This window comes from Neofelis nebulosa, chromosome 7 (assembly GCF_028018385.1).
Source record: "Neofelis nebulosa isolate mNeoNeb1 chromosome 7, mNeoNeb1.pri, whole genome shotgun sequence".
Classification (NCBI taxonomy): domain Eukaryota; kingdom Metazoa; phylum Chordata; class Mammalia; order Carnivora; family Felidae; genus Neofelis; species Neofelis nebulosa.
In genome coordinates, this window is record NC_080788.1 from 44,269,301 (window position 1) to 44,293,027 (window position 23,727).

Here is a 23,727-nt window from a genome sequence, read left to right on the forward strand (position 1 = left end):
CCCGAAGTAATAAGTGCCACGTCCCCCCCCCCCCCGCCCCATTCCTCCTCCTTCCTTGGGGTGTCATCCCAGGTCGAATTCCTTTTTAGTTTCTCCTCAGTCCTGGGGTGGGCTGGCAGGAAGCTACCTGCGATTCCCCAACGTGGAATCATTTGTCTCTTCTCAGGCTGGCTGCAGATGGGGACGAGTTGTGTTCCCGAGAGAGTCTCAGAAGTAGGCACGGAATCATCTCGCGGGTCTTAATTTCTGTCCCTGGGCTGGGGAAAGGGGAGGATCGGGGCAAGGGAGCCTTTCCCCTCCGGCCCCCTCTCCTCTCCCCCCCCCCCCCCCCCCCCCCCCCCCCCCCCCCCCGCCTCCCAAAATTGGCAGCCAGTCGGTGGCTCTCGGTCTGGGGTCTGGAGGGTGGGGAATGTGGGTGTGGGGGCCGGCTGGAGAAGCTCTCGCTAGCGCTGCCTGTGGCCAGACCCGCCTCCCAACCCCTCTCGGGCGCACACTTACGTCCACCCAGACACACTCCGCGCGCTCCCTCGCGCTCTCGCTCGCCCGCCGCCGCCGCCTGCTCTCTCTCTCCTGCTCTCCCTGGTCTCTTTCTCCCCCCCCCCTTTTTTTTTTTTTTTGGTACCATAGAGTTGCTCTGAAAACAGAAGATAGAGGGAGTCTCGGAGCTCGCCATCTCCAGCGATCTCTACATTGGGAAAAAACATGGAGTCAGCTCCGGCAGCCCCCGACCCCGCCGCCAGCGAGCCGGGCAGCAGCGGCGCGGACGCGGCCGCCGGCGCCAGGGAGACCCCGCTGAACCAGGAATCCGCCCGCAAGAGCGAGCCGCCCGCCCCGGTGCGCAGACAGAGCTATTCCAGCACCAGCAGAGGTAGGAGGCTGCGAGAGGGGCTGAGGAGGGGGCGGCGGGAGCCCGGGAGCGGAGCGGGGGCCGGCCGGGAGCGGGCGCCCGGAGCGCGGGGTCCGGGGCCGCGCGCGAGCCTGCAGCGGCGCCCCGAGCCCGGAGAGCCCCCTTCCCCTCCCCCCTCCGCCCCCCAGAAATGTTGCAAACTTTTGCAGCCCGTTCTCGGGTTGCAGGAGGAGAGGGGGGCGGGGGAGGCGGCAGGAGGGTTGACAGCCGGCGGGCTCACCCCCAGGCTTTGATTTTTCTGCAAAGAGGAGGAAACATGCGTAGCCCAAATTAAATACGCTCCCCCAAAATACGGAGAACCGGAGAGTGGGGGCCCGGGAAAGAAACTTTTAAAGCGGCAGTGTCCTTTTAAGAAGGAAAAAAAAATCCGTTTATGGCCACCCTCCTCCGGCGTTACCTTTTCTCCTCTTGACAGTTTTGGCCCCGGCTGCCCCAGACGGGGTGTGTTTTCAGCCCCCCCGCAGAGCTGAGGGGGTGCGGGAGGAGTGAGCGACCTGGGAAGCCCCGAGGGTGGAGAGGGGGCGCTTCTGGATCTGGGGGCGACGTGGGCACCTTCTCTGGACCACGGCGGTGGGTTTGGGATTTGGAGGAAGGGCTGGAGGAAGGGGGGTGCGGGCGCGCGAGGTGTTCGCCAAGTTGTTTGGCGGGCGCGGCTAGGGGAGATCCGCAAGTTTGCAGACCCCGGGTTCGCAACCCAGCGCCCAGGCTGGCGGGGGGCGTGTGCACGCCAGCGCGCGGAGGGCGGTGGTGGTGTGGGACGCTCCACGCGCATTCGGAGTGAGCGTCTGCAAAAGCAAACAAGCAGAAACAGAAAGATCGAAATGCACCCAAACTTATTTCTGCCCTGGGAATCCTTCCCTCTCTGAGGTTCAAGCGTTTCTGTAAGAACCTGGGAATGGTCAGCGAGAGTTGAATGCTGGTTGGATAGTGCGAGAGATGTCCCCCCCACCCCCCCATACACACACTTACCCTGAGCGATTTTTACACTTCATTTTGGAGAGTATGTGCGGGGGGGGGGGGGCTCCATTGCCCCCTCTTTGCTTTTTTCTAGTTAAAAGTCGAGTGTTCGGGAAAGCTAACTCTCTTTCTTAAAGGTGTGGGAACCTGATGTGTGCGTGTGGGGGGGTCTTGGGGGTGGGGGATTATTTATTTGATTGCGCCTGGAGTTTGCAAAGAACCGGAGGAAGCTACGGCTTTAATTACTGTTGTAAATAATGTATAAATCACGCCTGTCACTCCGGAGGAAGCGGGCTCGCTCGAGCAGCCCGGGGCTGGGGATCGGGAGGATCTCCAGCCCAGGCTTGGGCACTGGCCCAGCGCGCCCCCTCCTCTTGCCATTCGGCTTCTGGCGGCGACTGGGGAGGGCTGGGGAGAGGCGAGTGGGGGCCCGGGAGCCGCTCCCTTCCTCTCGATGTTATAGTTGGAGGTAGGAATATGGCTGATCATGTGCTGGCTGTTTTACAGTATTCACCCCCCCCCCCACCTTAGCCACACCCCCTGTCCGGGCGCTTTCCCATTCACGGAATTCGAGTACAGTAAAAGCCATCAGGATGACACACACGAAAAACATTTAATTAAAGGCGATTTCCGAGGAGTGAACACGCTGAACCGCGGTTTGAGCGGAGGGGGGGGTGGATCGAGGGCCGGGGGTAAAGGGAGGGGGATCAGGGCTGGGGGCCGGGTCCTGTCGCCAGCTTGGTGAGTTTGTGTGTGGAGAGCTTTTGGCTGCAAAGAGTATATTTAGACCCTGAGACGGTGGATTTGGAATGCGAGCGGGTTATGTAACAGGGTTAATCAGAAACACTGGAGAAAATCCCCTTCATGTGTTTCTGAGTTTTTTTTTTTTTTTTTAACCGGGGGGGGGGGGGCGGAACATAGTATATACGAAGCCACACTAATTTCTGGTTTGTGCTGCCACCCCCTTCTGTGTTAACCTCCCCCCTTCCGTGTGTTATTAGCATCTTCAGGTGTCATTCTTGCCAGAAGGTGTTCTTGCAAGAGACCAGGGTGACAGGCTGCAGAACTGACTAACAAATCTGTAACTTGCTGTTCTTGCAAATTATATAACGCTGGGCATTCAGTACCACCAGACCCCAGGCATAGCAAAAAGGGGAGAGGGAAAAAGTAGGGGTGGGATGCATCTTGCACAGCTGACCTGTTGACCTTTATCCCCTTGCCCCCTAGAGGATCACCCCTTCCCCTCACTCTTCTTTGAACCATCCCCTAGTCCATCCCTCCCAGGATTTACTAGGGGGAGGGAGAAGAGGTAAGGCCCAAACACTCAACTCACATCCTGCACGCAGGCACTAGGTTATATAACAGTCTGAATGGAAAAAGGAAGGTCAGAGATGGAGGCATCCTTCAGCTAACACAGCAGTAGTAATAGCTTCCAGAAATTATGTGCATTTGCAGACTTTAACCTCAGATGTAGTGTCTGCTCCTCAGGGATACCAGTCTTTGTGTGTGTGACCTAGGGAGAAAAAGAGAGAATGTGTAAGTACGCCTGGTAGAGGAGAGTGATTTGAAAATGGGAAATGTTTGGGTTTTCAGATGATGTAATGGAGTTGGCAGAATATGCAAGCCGGCTCCCAGAGTGTAAGCAGCAAGAAAATTGGAGCTGGCATCCAGTATTAATGTTGCATAAATTACAATATCGGAGAGAAATTAACCTATACACTAGGTGATTACGCCTTTTTAATACTTAAAACATAAAGGCACCCAACTCAAAAGGAAAAGCAAACATCATCACCTTATAATTAGCATTTTCAACCTCAGGGAGGATTGAATGGAGTTCTTGGCACTGGGTGAAGTGGGAAGCTTTTGGATTTGGGAGATGCTTTCCAGAGAGGTAGCAGGGTTAGCTTCCAGCCAGTCGGTGTTGTGCAGTCCACAGAAACTGTGGTCTGGATTCTCATGACATTGAGGTGACCTCATGAGACATGACTTAGGTGCACTTGAAGCTGTTGCTGAATGCCACGCTCCTGGGAATCCCCGTGTGAATGGACTGCGTCCCCTTAAGTGCCTGAGCTGCCAAAATCGGATGCGTGACTTTGTAATCTGAAATTCGGACCTCCCCCAGTCCTTAAAACTAGCAGAGATCCTTAGCACTTGTACTGAAACTGTCCTGTTTTCTAGGTGGTATTAATGATGGCTGGTGTCATTCAGTACCATCTTCACAGAACAATGAAAGGGAAAAAAGAAAGGCAAGAGACAACATGGGAAGTAAGAATAAGGCGGAAAAAAACACAGCGAATCTTTTTTTTTTTTTTTTTAAATTTTTTTTTTCAACGTTTTTTATTTATTTTCGGGACAGAGAGAGACAGATCATGAACGGGGGAGGGGCAGAGAGAGAGGGAGACACAGAATCGGAAACAGGCTCCAGGCTCCGAGCCATCAGCCCAGAGCCTGACGCGGGGCTTGAACTCACAGACCGCGAGATCGTGACCTGGCTGAAGTCGGACGCTCAACCGACTGCGCCACCCAGGCACCCCAACAAATCTTTAATTTAACAAGGCTTTCAGAGACTTCAGGGAGCCATAAGCATTGTGACATAACTGTTGTTAAAAACCCTTTTCCAGAATCTCATTATTATATGCATGCCAGAAGCTTACATATTGTACTTCCCTAAAGTTATCCTCACAGGGCTGTGTGGCACGCAGTTGGTCTGGAACACTCGTGCAGTAGGATGAAGGCTTTTAGGGCAGGCCAACCTGAGGGAAAAATCGAAACCAGAAGACGGGATTAACACTGAAAAGCTCAGTTGGGTTGAGATTGAACCCCCTGGAAACTCAGTTTAGATTGACGTAAAATCAGTTAACAAGGCCTGTACTTTATTTGTAGCCCTGAGGACTTCTAGAACCACATAACCCAAGTGCTCCACCTCCACACCCCGCTTTCAGTCTTGGCTGATTCACTTTCTGGGATGTGCCCTTCTTGCCTGGCAAATTAGAGCCCTATCTAGAGATCGATTCGCAGATCAGCTTTTCTAACGTGGTCCTGGCTCTCCACCGTGAGCAAATAAATGATGCCCCATAGTTTGAAAGAGCTACTGGCTGGGATAAAATCCTTTGCCGGAGGGATGGGATAATTATTTTTTTAAACTAAGGGACTTTAATTTTCCGGTAAATTGCTCATAAAAAACATTTCTAATTAGAGCCTTAAAAAATGTAATGGAATAATTTTAGAAAATGCATTTGGTGATAGTTGTGATAACCTTTTTTGTTGCTCCCCCCTTATTTCTTAAAAAGAATTGTATTATTAATCCAAAAGTCAAATCCTGAATGGCTAAAAACTTTTGTAGCAGACTCATTTTATGTTAGTCACCTTTTGGAATTTTCCAGAACCTACCGGCATGATGAGAAGCCTTGGCTGTAGAACATGTCTCCCTTTCCAAAGCTGAAATATGGAGCCTGCATGGAAGCTCCCTAACTATGAGACCCTTCAGCTGGTGTTTTCAAGGCAGCAGAGGTGACAGGCGGTACACGCCTAGTTCCACACCAGGTTCCTAAGTGGGATGTAGGGAGGTGTGAGAATATTCATTGTTGTAGTTGTACCTCCAGGTGGAATGTTCTGAGGATTTTTGGTGACGGCTGAATTTCTTTTGGAAGTGAACTGACCCCTGTCCAGAGCTAACTTTTGGAATGCAAGTGAGACAAGCCCATGGGTTCTGATCCTGGGGCCACACTTTTGTCACATCTGACTTAAGATGCGCGTTATTTCTCTCCATTCTCCCATTTTTGCCTCCAGGATGTTGTGGTGTGATGTTTGAAGTGCAGACTGGGTTGGATGTCTCTGAAAATTCTTAAAAGTGTGCTCTTCTCTGTGCCCTCATCTTCTTAGTCTACTTGATGGATTGTGCTTCTTAGGTTATATTTGTACTTACGTGTCTATAGAAGCAAAATACATAACTACATTTCACGTGTCTGGGAAGAAATAATGATGTGACTGCCCTGTGTGCAAAAGACTACGTTTTCTAGAAAATCCAGCTCTCTCCATGTGACATAACGTTCTGCTCACCCGCTTTGTCTTCCGTGAGCCATTGTTCAGGAACTCTGAGGTAGACATCGTCTGCTCCCTCAAGGAGATTCCTGACCAGTCATCCCAGATTAGTGATAGATTCTTCTAGAGTGACAAGAGTCTGCTTTGAAAGGCCTTCCGGTTCCAGAGTGAACATTAACTTAGAATGTGGAATACCATAGTTTGAATATGAAGACTATCTGAATGTGAAGACTATCATCCTTGTTGAGAACTTCTACTAACAGTCTCTCTGTCCCTCCCTCCCTCCCCGCTCTGTTCTCCCTTCTGTCATTTTTAAAGTAGTGTTCTGGCTTTTTGGGGTGTGGGGGGATTGTGTGTGTGTGTGTGATTCATAATGGGAAGTGTTGGTTTGGAAATGAGCTGTTCAGTTTTTCATTCATCTTACTAAACTGTATGTTAAGAGAAATAAAAGTGAATCATTTTGAATTAGTGCTTTAAAAAAAATTCTCCAGATAATCAGTGTTCAAGTGTTGATTAATATATAGTAAATCATGATTTTTCTATTTTTCTATGAGGGTACCAAGGCATTACTAATGAATTCGTTTTTCTGGCTAACGGTAGATTAACCAGAAATCTTTTCTGTCTTTTTCTTGTTGAATATGCTTTTTAAATGTGTTGGTCCCCTTTCCTACCCCGGAAAGAACATTGGGAATGTAATTGAATCTTTCTTTGAGGTTTGAGGATCTTACAGTGCCACAGGGTCACTGTTCTGAGGATGAATTCTGATTGTACATTATAGAACTGTGAATGGAGACAGTGCCAGAGATTGGACTAAATCTGCCATGATCCCGGTTTGAAAATTGTTTTCTTTTTCCATTAAGTCCTCGATATCAGTATGTTTTGTTATTTGCCGTTTTTGTTCTCTAACTTGCAAGGACCAAAACGAAAATTCCCTTTAATTAGTTAATTCTGGTTAACTGAGGTTTTTACTTTCTAGGAAAATTGTACCCTGAATCTAGAGCCCTAATTCTTTCCCTACAGTTATAGAGGATGTAAAGTCATTCTCAGATATTTAAGAAGACTGTTGTATTTACAAATAAGTTATGTAATATATTACCGTAGCATTATATAACTTCTCTCCCGTGTAATAATGGTGGATAGAAATATCAGCTAATTTTGCGTCTTCCTTAGATATACTGAGGGGTATCTAATAAATCTTAAAAGCTAGGAAATTCTGGGTTTGAGAGAAGACTTTCAAGAATATCAATAAAGAACATTTAAATTCCCCTAAAGGAGATTCTCCTTTAAAGTGTGGGCCTTTGTTCACCGGGCCAGTATGGAAAGCCTCCCCAGGACCGTGCCATCAGAGGCTGACTTTCTCAGGGCTGCCCCACCTGACTTAATGATAGTCTGCGGTTATCTTCTGGTATCTTTGATGTCTCAACATTGCAGATTCTTTTTAGGAGTCATGGTGCTCTTCTGTGACAGCCCAATTATTATTAGTTTGTTTTTGGAGTAAGGACATCAAGGAGATTGTCTAGAGAAGGCCTCGGAAGAGGGGGAGGGGGCACGATGAGGAATACGTGTGCCACAGCTCGTGGCTTGGCTTTTTGCTCCCACTTTTACATGCTGAAGTTAAAAAGAATTACAGGTAACAATTCCCTTGTGTTGGTGGAAGAACTGTTTTGTTTTGTTTGCTTTCCTGACAGATGTTTATGGCCTCTGTTGACATGTCACCATTACAGACTGTCTTATCACATTATGTGCCGTGGCACATTGACGGTGGCTTGGCCCTGTGGCCTCCTGGTGATTGTCTTGTGCGCACAACCGAGGCGCTGGTGGCCAGCTGCAGAGCCCTCCGCGGTGGCCACCTCCAGTTGAGAGTGCAGGTTTCCCACCCCCTTGAAGGTGCTGGAGGTGCTGTTTTTCCTGAAGCTCAGTCAGAGGCTGGAACTGAGTAGGAATGCTTGCAGGGTTTAGAGGCCTCATGATCTCCCAGCCTCTCATCCTCTCTAGCAGTGTTATTTGAGTTTTGATTGTGAACTATCTTAAAGTTTTTTTTTGTTTTTGTTTTTTTTTTTTTCTGAAATAATCAGGAAGTCCCTCCATCCATGAACAGACAGCGATAGATGAAACTCTTCTGGGGCACAAGGAAGGGTGCCACTTAGTACAGGATCCTCAAGCCTGTGAAAGAGGCAGCGCCTTGTTAAAAATACCTAGCTTACTTCGGGGGAGGATTTGGCTGAATACTGATGAAGTTTATGAAATATGAATGTAGTGAAGTTGCTGTACGTAAGTGGTAGGCGTGTGTGAAAGAAGTAAGAAGAAATAAAATTGTGTATAAATGACACTCTGAAACTTGATGGAATTGTATACGTGACAGGAATGGTGACGTTTGGGTCTGTGCTTAATGGGGGAAAGTAAACTGGCTTAAAATCTATATGTCAAACTAGGTGCGGGACTAACAATTAGAGAATATAGGATTTTTGAACATACTTTGTGAGCAAAGAATGCTACCGAGGATAAACGGGGGGAAAAACTGAGGGACCAACACTTGAATTTATGAGGAGGTATGGTAATCACTGTTTTAAGTAATCCAGACTATTAACTGCCGTGCTGCCAGGTAGAGAATTCGTTAGCCCAACAAAAGGCATAAATCGGAATTTGAGGTTGTGTGGGAGAAATCCTCTTGATCCCCAAAGCATAAATGCATGTACTGAGAAGAAAGCTGCACACGATGTAATTTTTTCTGTCTTATCCTGATTAATTGACAGCCAACTGTATGCCTCTTTCCTGAAGGTGACTTTACAATCTCCAGACACAGACATTTCTCTCTGAAGTGGAGTGAAGGAAGGAGAACCCACAAGCTAAAGTGTGTTTCACTGGGTGAAGTATTTTGGGGGGAGAGATAAGGAGGGTGCAGCAGGGGAACGGAGAACTGTGTACAGGGATGGAGAGTGTCTGTTTGGGGCTGGGGAGTGGGGGCAGTGAATGAAGAAAGGAATCTCTGGAGGGAAAGGAGACTTCTGTGCAAAAGAAAATGAAATTAGCATTGACTCTGAAATGGCTGGGAATGTGACTTTCTAATTTTAAATTATCTTTAACAAGGGCAATGAAAAGAGGAAAAGTTGACACTTTGAGAAGTTATGACGAACTTGTCGAGAATGCCAATTGACAAAGGCAGGTAAGGGAATACTTGGAAAAACAGAACAAGAACAGGTCTGAAGGGCATGATGATCTTCTTCCTAGTGTGTTAAGGGAATTGGCGGGCATGTTTATTGACTCTTCCAATTAGTTTTAAAGAAACCTGAAGAAATGGACAATGACGGAGAGAAGCCAACCAGATGTGATTCTCCCCTTCCAGAAGCAGAGAGCTTATCTCATCCCATGTGATCGATGCCGGTCCTGGGGAAGACTGACTGTGTAGAAGTGAATGGATTTCCAACATACCAATCACAGAAGAAACAAGGGTATATTTAGCAAGTCTAAAACCTCTTTGATAAACTGCATTGCTTTTCATTTGCACCGTAAGGTCATAAAGCCAGTGGATGGTAAGAAGGCCGTGGTAACGACACAGCGTGTACTCCCAGGAAGTGTGTGGATGGGGATGTTATATCTGAAAGGACAGGGCATCTGGGAGGATGAACTGCCCATAACTCTCAATTGTCCAGGTAATGAAGCATTGGAAAGCAAAGGCAAATGAAATACTTTGATAATCAAAAATGATGCTTCTTGTAGTGATCCTATTAGTTGACTGATGATGACAAGTGTGAAATTGTGAGCTGTATTTTTACCATTTCTGGCACTCATGGCCCATTTCTGTTGAGTGCATTTATGCAGAAAGTGGGAACCCGGACAATTTCCATAGACCAGGCTGTTAACCCAGAAGATGTAAAATTTCACAGCGTGAAGGATGAGGGTTGAAGATTAGCGAGGCTCTAAAATTTCTTGAGGCCCTACAAAGAATCTGTAGAAGAACTGATAACTACACTGGTTGGCTCTGGGAAGTCCTAAAGCTCGTGTTCTAACCTTGAGCTGTGAGGGTGTGTGCTGGGTATGTGGTGCTCACTCATGGTGTTGTCGCTGGTCATGTTCTGTTAGCCCAAAGCCTGTTAGAGACAGAAGGGACCTTATGAATCATGTATCCTGGCCCTCCTGGTTTAAACTGACGCTCACAGAGGTGTAATAATGTGCCCGAAGTTCCGTTCCTAGTAAATATCAAGGCTGTGAGAAGAGTACAGGTCTTCTGCTTCCACACCCAGTGTTCCTTCCACATGGATGCTGTGCCAGGATGCTCAGAAATTCCAGGAATGTACAAAACCAAGCTCCTGCCCTCCTAGGAAAGCCCCCTGAGGATACTACAGTGTGTACACAAGTTAACCCAGCACGAGATAGTTGACACGTATGAAAGTCAGTGCGCACCACGTGGGTTCTGCAGCAATAATAGAACATTATCAGTAATTGTTATTTTTTTTTAAAATCCCACTAGGCATTTTTATTATATACAAATGAGCTTGTGAACTTGTGGCTGTGTCGAATAAGACCATTCTAAAGCACAGTGACCTTGCTGCCTGTGGCTCCGTGCTCTGATTCAGTAGGAAGTAAAATAGAGGCTATGGTGGGGAATATCTTGTCATTAGCGCCTGCGTGGGCAGTTACGCTAGCTGGAGCTGGCCACAGGGGAGGCGTCTCTCAGCAGCTGCCCTCTTTCCTCGAGGCAGAGGATTTATACAGATGTTCAGAAGCAAGTCTGCCAATGGAATGCTATAGAGCCAGGAAAAATCATGTTGTAGTAGAAAAATAGCTTTTGACGGGAAAATGGCAGTCACTTATTAGTGAAGAGTAGTAACTTTCATAGTAGTATACACAGAATGTCATCATTTTTGTAAGGAATTACCGTGTGTGTGTGTGTGTGTGTGTGTGTGTGTGTGTGTATTAATATGGACCCATCTACACCTTGATAATGAAATGATAAGATGGTTATTTCTGGATTGATTACCTCTGGTGTTAGTTTTTTTTTTTCTCTGTGCTCTTCTGTATTTCTGACTTTCCTGTGTTACACATGTATTACTTTTGTAACTAGAAAAAAATAAATCTTACTTTTTTTTTCTCAAAAAAAGATTGTGTGTTGTGAAACTGGGGGTACTTTGAAGGAACTAATTCTGAGCTTAGTATGTTATACAGAATTTCTGGGTGTTTCAGGATAGGCCAAGTTTACTGGCCCAAAGAGTAGTACCTTTGATGGTCACATTCAGCCAGGAACGTCAGGAAGACAAGGGTCGTTCAGCTTGAATGTGAAAAAAAGTGTCAGATATTGGAATTTCTTGCCCCTCTAGGACACTGTCTTTTAAGTGTTTATACCGTGACCTCCAATGCGAGAAACATACTACATTGTGAGGCAGTACACACAACACACACAACACACACACACACACACACACACACACACACACAGCACATGGGTGCAGTAAACTTTTCACGTAAAATATGTATCCTTTACCTATGATGTGCTGTTATTTTTGCTCTATTATTTACAGGCAAGATACAAATCTCAAGCCACCAAATTGGTTTCGTGATCTGTTTACGGGCTGCCTCTTACAGTTTTAAAAACCCTGTCCTGGGTATGAGCGGGTGGCCTGGCAGTAGGAGGGAGGGTGTGAGGGATGGACTGTTTCCACAGTAACTGATGTTGGACTCCAGGTGTTACTCATGATTTCAGGGAGGAGGTGGGGGAGGGAAAATAATGTAAATACTTATCATTTGTATTCATATGGTATCTTTATGCCACTTTTAGCACATGTTCATTAATACCCTGTTACATTTAAAATTAAAAAAAAAATTTTTAGATTTATTTATTTTTGAGAAAGAGTGAGACAAAGCGTGAGTGGGGGAGGGGCAGAGAGAGAAGGAGACACAGAATCGGAAGCAGGCTCCAGGCTCTGAGCAAGTGGTCAGCACAGAGCCTGACACGGGGCTCGAACCCATGAGCTGTGAGTTCATGACCTGAGCTGAAGTCGGACACTCGACTGACTGAGCCACCCAGGTGCCCCAATACCCTGTTGCATTTAGACATGCATCTGCCTAGACTGGCTTAGAATGTAAATTCTGGGATCCCCTTTGCTCGGGTTTGTTGTCACTGTGTCAAGGCACGAGGGTGGCATTCTTTGATTCAGCAACTGTTTTCTGAGCCCCTTGCTTGTGCCAGGCACTGTGCTAGGCTCTGGAAGAAAGCAGCAAACCGAAGAGGTCAGATCCCTGCCTTCTGGGATTTTATGTTCTAGTGGTGGCATCTCTCAGTGGAGCCCATGGTTTGGGTCACTTCTGATGATTCTCTGCTTTGAGTGTCTTAGACTTTGCCTTTTTCAGCCAGTTCCTCATACGTGCTTTGACCCTTCCCCTCTTCTTCTTCCCAGCCCAGTCTCCCATCTCACGTCCCAATCTCTCTTGGCTTCTTGAAAGTCTGCAGTCATTTTCAGATAAGGCTGTGAGGTAAGACTCACCCTCTCCCTCCTGCAGTTCTCGTGACCCCTGCCTTCTACAGTAGTCAGTCATGTGGGCCTTGCTCACGCAGTAAGCACGCAACCTCTTCCTTTACCAGGTTCCTTTATACTGTCTTATGGTGTGAATTTCCTGGGTAGGTGTCTAGTCTCTCCAAGAAGATCAGCACCGTGGTTTATTATTTTACCCCTGCACAACGCTTTGCAACAGAGGAAGTGCTCATTAGCTGTGCAGCGAATCCCTCTGACATTGCCCTGCCAAACTGGTCACTTTTTCAGTAGATTCAGCTCTACATTTCCCAACTCTGCCAGCGTAGCTTCTATTTGCTTATATTTCCAGCTGGGCCTTGGGTTTGGACCCAGCTGCCCTTGTTTGTCCCATTTCTTTCTCTCTCAGATCCGCCAGTCCTCCCCTCAGTAGCAGGTTCAGGCCTGCTCCAGTCTTGAGCAACGCAGATGGAGGAAGGTTGGACGTGTCGGGAAACAAGCGTGCATGGTTGTTACATGCTCCCTGCTGGGAGTGAGACAGACCTGGGCCAGAGGCCCGGGTGTGCTGGGTGCTGGCTGTGTGACTTTAGGTAAGTGAATTCACTGCTCAGTCTGTTTCTTTTATCACCTAAAAACTAGAGATGTTTATGATGCTGGCTTCCCAAGGTGGTTGAGGATCACCTGTGATCATACGTGCGTGGCACCTGCCAGGATGCCTGGTGCACATCAAGTGTAACTCTAGTGGTGGTGGTGATGATGGGCACATACAGAAACAGGGGGTCCACTTGCCCCCTCTCGCCTGTCTCCTCCTCAAGGTCTTCGGCTCCCTTTCCTTAGAGCGTTTCTCCCTGGTTTCGCGTGGTCGCTCTATGAAACAAGCAAGAGCATCTGAAGGCATCTAAAGCCTTTTCCTCCTTTTCCTGACTGGATCTGCCCCAGTCCCTCAGCTCAACTACCATGGGCTGGATTCTTGTGAGGACGAATCACTTAAGCTCAACCCTGTCAGCCACTTGGGCTTCTGGAGCTTACACCCCACACCTTCCAGTGAACCAGAAGAGGGCTATGTTTGCCCGTCCCCTTCCCCCATCCGTACTATTTGTTCAGTCCTGCTGGCTGCCCCCTCCAGACATTGAGGCTGTGGGAGCACCCTCCTTCCCACTGTGCTCCGGAGCTCTCTCCCGCCTCATTTCTCAGCAACCCGTCATCATTCCTTGCCCTCCCTTCCCCTTTACTCACTTTCTCCTCCCTGCCAAAAATCACGTTGGAGAAGCCTGTCTGCGAGGGTTCCATTCAACTTGTTCTACATTAATGCTCCACTACGGTGACCCACTGCTGAGTCTTTCACTTGTAATGTAATCTAATAATTTACATGCACTTTGCAAGCAATACTCTCAGAGACTCACAACCTGCTTGAAATTGCTCTGCTGTTACAGCAGTTGAACTGATGAGAGAGAGCAGTGTGAGAAAGAGTAGTTATGGGGACCACAATGGTATTGGGTAAACCCAGGAAAATATTAGTGTAAGGTGAAGGTGTGCTGATGGATTATAATATCCTTTCTTAGAGAATCAATTAAACTCGCTGAGGGTCTGGTATTGATTTTGACTTATAATTGGACTAGGATCGGTCAAAGTATAGCCGGTAGAAGCATTAGCAGGAAACAGGAAGAGGACCAAGAGTGGAAGCCTGTCTTTCTCGGAGGCTGTGAAAATGTTTTTGTTTGGATACACTACGTGACTTTTACAGAATTAATTGACACTCTGATTAGGTTGTTTTATTTCTTTACTCAAAGATGTTGGAAGCCGGTTCTCATATACAGTAGTAATGAAAATAGAGTAATGCTGTAGTAATGATGGCGTTGTAAAGTGAATTACACCATTAATTAAGCATCTATTTGGTCTCATTTGTATTGTGCTAGTGTGGGTGATACACATACACAGACATAGAGTAGCTGGTTTTTAAGAGACAAACTGTAGCTGAGAAGCCCCGATCCTATAATAATGAACAGTCAGTGAAAATAAGCCATTGTTCAGTGAAAAAGTTTTTATGTATTTATAATATATTTATAATATACTGACGTGTCTATATAAAATACACATATTTTGTATATGTATGTATTTATACATACATGCACATGCATCCATATACACATATACACGGGCACATGCATATGTTATGACTATCAGGGTGATCAAGAAAATATAGGGTGACTGTGGCTTAGAAATGTTTGCCTTCTGTTGCCTTTTAACAAGTTGGCTAGCTTGCATGGGGAGAGGTGTCTGTTATGGCAAGCCAAGTCAATAATGGTATCAAGGACAGGGTTTGAAAACAAAGCTTTGTGTATTTTTTGCAACCATTTGGTCCTTATTATGGTGTCTGAGAATCTCTATTTATTGATATTTCTCAGGTGGGGGAAGAAACATTAAGGCCCAGGAACTAGGGTCATTTTATTTTCTGTCATTGATCTCCCAAAGAAGGGCATTGGCCAAAGAACTTCCTCCACAGCAGAAAGGTAGAGGCATATTTTTATGCCTTAAGTCATAAGCCAACCCTAGAGCAGAAACAGGATCTGGGAAGGCAGCATCCAATGTGGTTGCTCCCAGTGGGACATGGAAATTAGAAAGTCCACAATTCTATCACCTTTGCCATGGATCCAGTAACTTTAGCCCTTCACTCCTGGGAGCACTGGTGTGGTTGGGGTCGTTTGGCATTGTGTGTGAGTTTGTAACTAGGAGAGTGGTATCTCCAGTGAGGTGCTGAAGACTTCCCTCGGGCGTCTCTAGCCTGGATTGCTGTGGTTTTGTGCAATAGCCATCTGGAAGAGATCTTCCTGCAGTGTCCATCAAGAAGGCATTTTATTGTAGTCTCCATCTCTCCCCTCCACTTGCTTCAGAATTTTGCTTTTGCAGCATTGTCAATACCACCACTTGGTAATCTGTAACCTCAGAAAGACCTCATCCAGAGAGGTGAGATTATATGTAGCTTAGAATATATTTAACTTCAATATATATAATACTTGCTCTGATGACCAAAATGTTGAAAGCAAATTTGCTGCATAAACAACGGTGTGCTCACTGCATCACAGATCAACAATGCTGATTGTAGTCTCTGAGTATTTGAGGAGAGAGGACACAGCATCAGTGCCTGGAGGGTGGATTAAGAATATATTTAGTGGAGGGGCGCCTGGGTGGCTCAGTCGGTTAAGCATCCGACTTCGGCTCAGGTCATGATCTCACAGTTCGTGGTTCAAGCCCCGCATCGGGCTCTGACAGCTTGCAGCCTGAAGCCTGCTTCAGATTCTTCGTCTCCCTCTCTCTCTGCTCCTCCCCTGCTCATGCTCTGTCTCTCTCTGTCTCAAAAGTAAATAAAAGCATTAAAAAAAAAAAGAGTATATTTAGTGGAGAGATTTTATTGCAAACCTCAATGAAAAAAATATCAATATCATATTGTGCCTAATAAAATGTTATAATGAAAATTGCCATGATGTTTGACAACATCCCTTTATTAATTAGTCTTTTTCATTATTATTTCTTAGTAGCAAATACACTCTGGTTTTATCGCTCATTAGTTATAGTCCTTATTGAATTCATGTTTTGCTAATTCGACGTGTTTATCTCCACATTGGTCTCCGAGACGTTCCTTGAGGGCAGTGTTGTAGACTGTCTCGAATCTTCGGTCCCCTATCTCTGTTACTTGGACATTCGGTGAATGCCTTTAGGAAGCCAGTGACCGGGCAGTTTAGAATCAATATGTGTAAGATGAGCCAGCAGAGGGAAGACTAGGATGAGGCAAAAAAATCTAATATGCTTCGAAAGCCTCAGATGTTTAAATGTGATGCAATATATTGCCTCCTTGCATTCATTCATCAACTATTTATTGAACATTTGCTATGTGCCAAGTCACATGTTGGTCGGTGGAGGTACAAGTTGAGTTAAAGGGAAGTGATAGGTAGGAAAGACCCAGTAATTTCAAAAAAAAAAAAAAAAACGTGGAGAGTGCTATAACAGAGATACTTACAAAATATATAGCATACAGAAGAGGGAGGAAAATCTTCATGAGGAGTTAGGGAAAGCTCACAGGTAAGTAGCTTTGCCTGGTTTTAGGGAAAATGGGGAGAGATTTACCAAGGAGGCAAAAAGGCCAAGGTACAGGAGATCAGAGTTCATGGCACATTCAGGGAGGGTGAATGAGGTGTAGCTCGGCATGAAGTATGTTGGCAAGGACGAGGGGATGAAGCTGGACGAAGTGGGCAGGGGCCAGGTAAGCCTTTTGGACATTTTCCTATGCAAAATTTTGACACAAGTGTGTTTGAAGTTGGGATGGAAAATCGACGGTGTCGACAAGGAGCCAAGCTAGGACGTCTCTGTGTCGGCTGTGCAGAGACATACTGCAGGCCAGGACTTGGATGGAGGCGGGCTGGGCTGTGAGGTAGCATTTCTCGGGAGGTAGAGTGGAAGGCTCACGAGGGAGGTAGTGTCAGGAGTCAGTACCTGAGTTGGATGGAATTACTGGCTGGGACAGTCTGGGGTGGGATGTGAAAGGGGAGAAGGCCTGGGTTCCCAGGCTTAGTTGGAGGTCCTGGGGACGTGTCTGATGGGCAACTGGAAATCTGGGGCTGGCAGGGAGAGTGTTAGTCGGGGAATCGGGAGAAACAGTTTTTAAGAAGGGCCTGGAGCTTAGGAGGGACAGCTGGGCTGGAGGCGTTCTGGAGCAGTGTTTTTAACAGGGGATTGGAAGGTGAAATTTTTATACCAGGACATGTGTACATGTTTACATCAAGAGAAGATAAGCCCAAGGTCCAAGTGGGTGTGGTTGCGAAAGTAAAAGGGATGGATTGTTGCAGTGACAGAGAAAAGTGTCTCAGAAGACTGGCTTTAGACTTGGCAATTTTACATTTACTGAAGCCATTAAAAAAAACAAACAAACCAAGAATGTCTTTAAAGTCAGAGTGAGGCTCTGATACGTGTTGCTGCTGCAGGTTGTATTTGAGTTTTATCTGCTTTGATGGTGGTCTCCTTCCCATCATGTCTAATTGATGACTATAGAGTTGTTGCTCGCCTCTCCCGTCCCCCCCCCCTTTTTTTTTTTAACTTTCTACACAGCTCAGCATTGATTTATCCTGTCTCTAAAGGGAATCTGCCTCACACTTGGCAGAACCTCAAGGTTGGGAGAAATGGAATGAATAGTAGCCGTGGAGAGGTCTCCACATTGCCCTGGGAGAAAGGCTTCGTGGGAGAGAGAGTTGAAAGAGGGTCTTGAGAAAGGGTGTGAGATCTTCAAAGGATGGGGTCTGGCCATGGGAAACTAAATGGGAGACTTTTTTCTTTGTAGTTGAGAAAGAAACCGAAGGGCACAAGTGTTTGTTGGCATGATTATGAGTGTGGTGGAATTGCCGCTCTGTGTTTCCAACACATAACTGTTTTCAGGGGGCGTCCACGTATGCGGTAGCCTCTGGAGGTCCTGGAAAGGAGTTGATAGTGTCACAGCTCACGGAGGGACCAGAGAGGTGTTGTGTCATTAGGGAGACCTGTTGACTTAAAACAAGTGGGATACTGATAGGCCGAACTTATCTCGGACTCCAATGAGCGTGACAGGAGGGGCTTTGCCTGTCAGAAGGGCCGTTCCTTTGCCTTCTGAGGCAGATAGCAGAGCTCCCCATTGTTTTCAGTGAGCTCTGGCTAAATACTTTCCCTGTAGATATTCCACTAATATATCCTATGAATTATTTGTGTTATCTCTGTGCTGTGAAATTAGAGGCCTTCACCCACAGTGTGGTAAGCAGATTAAAACGAAAGCCTGTTTTTTATGGTATGGGGGAAACCGGGCAAATATCAGGGAACCATTTTGTGTGTGTTTGATCTGACAGTGGGGAGGCCTTGGGATGCCAGTGTCTTCTAAAATCTGAAAGCTGAGCTCCGGCTGGAGTTTTCTTCAAAGAGGTTTATATTTTATCCGTTGGCACTTCTGAGGGGGAAGGAAGGTTTGGAGTGGGTGATTCTGCGATGATTCTTTTCTCGCTGCTGTTTTTCTTCTCCATCTTTTTAACTTTGCAGAAAGCCCTTCCAGTTCTACGGTCAGACCCCATTCAGGACGTTGGTGGCCAAACAGTCCCCTTTTGTTAAGCGAGCGTCCTATTTTTGTTTCTCTTGAAAGGTGCCCTTCAGGACAGCAGAGTCTTTATTTGGGCTGTTTAGAATCAAGCCCTGAAGAAACCTAGTTAGAAATTGTTCTAAAGCCAGGCCAAGCGCCTCCTTTGCTAGCGAGGCAAAGCTAAACCCACAAGATGAAATCTAACCAGTTGGTTACCTGAGAACCACCGTGGGGAGTTCTCCAGCTTGACTTCTCTTGCTCTGGCCGCCATCCCAAGAGTGAACGCTGAGGGTCATGGCCTTTCTGTGCAGAGATGCAGGAAGAGAGTTCTGGCTCTTGGTGAAGAGGCGTAGGTTGGTTTATGTTTTAAAGGGTCCTGTGTCAGCTCAGCTCGCAAAAACGTGGAGGATTAACGTTTATTCAATTAATCGATTTCATTTGCCTTTTTTCAAAGAAAAAGGTATCGATGGCTTTAGCCTACCACAGATAGGTCCAGGACTACCACTTCTGCCCTTTTCTTCCACAAATTAGGTAAACTGAGTCCTTTGAGAGCACTGGGGCATATGTAGGATTTGATAATTTGGAGGTTATGCATATGAGGTTATTTTATTTTCTTCCGTTATAATAGATATGGGCCCAACGTCTGTGATTTGAAACAGAATCTTCGTTCCTTCCCCAAAACCAAAGATCCTCTGGTTGAGGGCTCAGACGGGCCTCATTGCACAAGTACTGCCTTCACTTTGTGGAATTTTTCTGCCCACTTGAGAGATCACCTGGGTCATTCAGGTGGCCTGGGGAAGAGTGTTGGTCTTTGTTAGAGAAAGAAAGACTGGCTGGACAAGTTGGATCCCTAGGGGCAGTTTGGAGCCTCTCGAGCATGAGGTCATCGGTATATTTAAATTCTCAGCTTCCACACACACTGGTCAGCGACGCTCCACCCCCTCCTCGCTCACTGCATATTTTCTCTTGTGTTTCCAGCGGAGATCTCTGCCTCTTGGGGATCCCCCAGCCTCCTGGGAGCAACCATGCCACTGGTCCCTGTGTACACAGACAACTCAAAAGTGAAGTGGTTTGGAGATAGGCGTCATTTTAAGGCTAAAGTCATACATTTTAGAAAGTTGAGGGCTGGTTCTGTGACAGGGAAGTTGAGCTAAATATGCAGTTCTATTTTAATTTTCACTTTATGCCAAGGCAAAAGCATTGGGAGATAGGCTATAAATGTATAAGTAAGTCACTGCAAGAATAGCCCTTGCAAAATGCAGATTTAGGAAGGCTAAATATTTTCTCACATACTTTAATGCACACGAATAACTAACCCCTGATCCAGTTCCTGAGAAAGGGATGTTGTATAACCACTTAACCTTGATCGCTGTCGTGAATAGTACAGAAGTCTGCTTAGCTGTGTTGTAAGTATTTGGTTGTCTTCACTCCAGCCACAAAAACAAAATACCAGAGACTGGGTACATTAAACTACAGAACTTCATTTTCTCGTGGTTCTGGAAATTGGGATGTTCCAGACCCAGGTCCTGGCAGATCTGCTGATTATTGGTGAGGGCCCTCTTCCGGGCTTGCAGGCAGCTGGCTTTTTATGATATCCCCACATGGTGGAGAGGGAAAGTTCTGGTGTCTCTTCCTCTCCTTATGAGGGCACTAATCCCATCATGGGGACCCCAACCTCCTGACCTCATTTCAATCTAAATTACTTTCCAAAGACCTCACTTCCTAATAGCACCACACTGGGGGCTAAGGGCTTCAATGTATGAATTTGGAGGAAACACACGTAATCCGTAACACCGGTTGAGGCTTAAAGCCTGCTAAAAATTTTCAGGGCGGTCGATTTGTCTCCAAAAAGTTGTTGCACATTCTTAACATGTTCATTTGTTTGTTTAAACAGAGTCCTATTTTTCTATGTATGTTTTATCTCCGGCATGGCCGTGTCTCATCATATTCCGGTACTGTTTGAAAGCTGCAGTAGTAAAGCCCAAGGTAATTAAGGCTATGGTATCATTGTTTTAAATTAGCATGTGTGATTTTTTTTTTTTTTGTAATTCAACAAGTTCCTTCATATTCTGCATAATTGGATCACATTTTAATTTTGTGACAAATAAAGATCTATTTTACATTTCTATTAGAAAGACAAGCCCCTGTGGCTAGGTCTGAATTAGGATACTTGCTGTTGGTTGTACTGAAGGAGCAAGACTTTCAGAGTTCATTCAGCTTCTAAAAACCTCACCTGTGAATCTTTTGGGTCAGGAAACAATCTTTGATTTAAAGGTATACACAGGCATAGAGTTCACGTGAAAGAAAATATCGAAACAACAAGAAAATGAAACATAAGCACTCACTGCAAGCAAAGAATAACAAAATCATGGATTATCCAGTATGGTATAGACTCCAAGAGCATATCAATCTTTGACTCTGGCATATCTGTTTGTGAATACATTTTATTATTTGTATGGTTAATGCCCTGGGAGTTTGCATGGAGCAAAATAATGAAGATATCATACCAGAGAGTGCACCAGACACATAATTGAGAGGCCTAGGTTCTGATCCCATCACCACCATTAATTACATAAGTGGCTTTGAGCAACTAGTTGGCCCCCAACCCCCCACCCATTGCCTCACCTTCTTCAGGTGTGCTCCACGTGTAGCTCAGGGATGCACTGAATTACAAGTTCCTGCCATTTCTGTCATTCTATGACCTCGTGACGAAGACCCAGCTTTTTTTTAATAGGTTTTTTTTTTTTTAAATTTTTTTTTTTTTTTAACGTTTATTTATTTTTGAGACAGAGAGAGAGAGACAGAGCATGAACGGGGGAGGAGCAGAGAGAGAGGGAGACACAGAATCGGAAGCAGGCTCCAGGCTCTGAGCCATCAGCCCAGAGCCCGACGCGGGGCTCGAACTCACGGACCGCGAGATCGTGACCTGGCTGAAGTCGGACGCTTAACCGACTGCGCCACCCAGGCACCCCTAGGTTTTTTTTTTTTTTTTTTTTAATGTTTATTTATTTTTAAAAGAGAGAGAGAGCTTGAGCGGGGGAGGGGCAGAGAGACACAGAATCCGAAGCAGGCTCCAGGCTCAGAGCTGTTCAGCACAGAGCCTGGCGCAGGGCTCGAACTCATAGACCACAAGATCATGACCTGAGCTGAAGTCAGACGCTTACCTGACTGAGCCACCCAGGTGCCCCCAAAGACCCAGCTTTTTTGAGGGTCCAGCAGAGAATACACTTTTCTTATTGTCTTTACCTTATTTTAAAGTTGAAGCATAATTTACATCTCATAAAACTCACCCTTCTTAATTGTACAATTCAATGATTTTTAGTAAATTTATAGAGTTGTACCACTACCCGCATAATCTAGTTGTAAAACATTTCTGTCTCCCCCGGAAGAGCCCTCGTGCCCATTTGCTTTTATTACCCCTTCCTGCTCCCAAGCTAAGACAGCCATTAATCTACTTTCTATCTCTACAGATTTGCCTTTCCTGGAATTTATTTAAATAAATCATATAATGTGTGGTCTTTTGTGTCAGTCTTCTTTGACTTAGCATCATGTTTTTGAGGTTCATCGATGTTATGGCAGGTGTCGGAACCTCGGTCCTTTTTTAGAGCTGTGTACTATTCTGTTGTATGGATAGACTTCATTTTGTTTCTGCAGTCATCCTTTGATGGGCTCCGTTTTCTTTCTCTCATTTTTTTTTCCTGTGTGGGCACTTCTCACTGTAGCCTGCTCCAAATGAGGAAAGAATGCATCTCTTTAAGAGAAATGCTAATTCTTTATCTCCTGGCTTCCTTCGTGGAGGAGGCTAGAGTTTTGTGTTTTAAACTCTTTGAAAGCTCCCAAGTGGCCTGAGCTCAATGAACATGTGATGAAGCAGTATATAGTATCCATCAGTAAATGTGAAAGTACTTTCATTCTTTTCTGTGCATTCTTTTCTGTGATGTAGACCTAACATAAATATGAGGTTTCCTCATTAGGAAACGTGACTCAAAACCTTTCCCAGTGATAGCCTGCTTGTTGTTTTATATTCGTTTTACACATTGGGTAATGAAATACTTGAAAGCAAGAGTTAAAGACACTGGCTGTTACCCTGACTTAGTAATGTCACTTTTAGCATTTTCCTCTGGAAGTCATCAGAGTTATTATGAGCAACAACAAATCCAGAGAGGGAAATACTTGCAGAGAAATTTGTGCCTTGCTTTTCAGCTGTGAATCAAAAAGACTACTAAATATAATTGCAAAGAAAAGGTAGGTAGAAGGAGAAGGGGACTGATTTAAACGTTCAGGCTACTGACCTTTTTTTAAAATTTTATTTATTTATTTATTTTTTTTAATTTTTTTTTCAACGTTTTTTATTTATTTTGGGGACAGAGAGAGACAGAGCATGAACGGGGGAGGGGCAGAGAGAGAGGGAGACACAGAATCGGAAACAGGCTCCAGGCTCCGAGCCATCAGCCCAGAGCCTGACGCGGGGCTCGAACTCACAGACTGCGAGATCGTGACCTGGCTGAAGTCGGACACTTAACCGACTGCGCCACCCAGGCGCCCCTTTTTTAATTTTTAAAAATGCATTTATTTTTGAGACACAGAGAGGCAGAGTGCAAGTGGGGGAGGGGGAGAGAGAGAGAGAGAGAGAGAGAGAGAGAGAGACAGAGAGACAGAGAGACAGAGAGACACAGAATCCAAAACAGGCTCCGGGCTCCAGTCTCTGAGCTGTCAGCACAGAACCCGAAGGGGGCCTGAAACCTAGGAACCGTGAGATCATGACCTGAGCGAAAGTCGGCCAGCTGAGCCACCCAGCGCTCCCAGGCTATTGACTTCTTAAAAGAGATGCCATACACGAGACGACTCTAGTGATTTCTATGCTTGGTGTTGGTTTTGTTTTGTGGGTGAAGATGGGGCGTGCATTTCCAGTCGGTAAGCTCCTAGCTAATGGAGGGTAGTAACCTGGCATCCAAGATGCTCCTCAAATTGTTCTCCAGTTTAGAGTTTACTCTGAAAATGTGGTTAATCTGCAGTATGTTTCCATCTTCAGCTGCTCCCAGGTCCATTCAATTTCCTGGAATCCATCCTTGGCTAGTGCCTTATGTAGAATGAGGGAGAAAGGCTGCTCCATTTGCTTCCTCCTCTCCATACGGTAGACGTGTTTTGTCGCCATGCTGTGTTCTGCATTTCAGAAAGGTTGGAATCACGGGTGATTGTGTGCACACGTGTGTGCATGCATGAAGATGTATATATATGTCTACACAGACACATTTGTGTATATTCACATA

At 45.9% G+C, this 23,727-nt stretch overlaps 1 protein-coding gene across 1 annotated transcript in view; it reads left to right on the forward strand.

The window, feature by feature from the left end:
* Positions 1-652: 652 nt before the first annotated feature.
* RORA (RAR related orphan receptor A) overlaps positions 653-23,727 on the forward strand; it is a 722,505-nt gene continuing 699,430 nt past the window's right edge. The window contains exon 1 of the mRNA XM_058740658.1: positions 653-868. Coding sequence (XP_058596641.1) covers positions 703-868 — 166 coding nt within the window. The 5' untranslated portion in view covers positions 653-702. The remainder of the gene's footprint in view (positions 869-23,727) is intronic.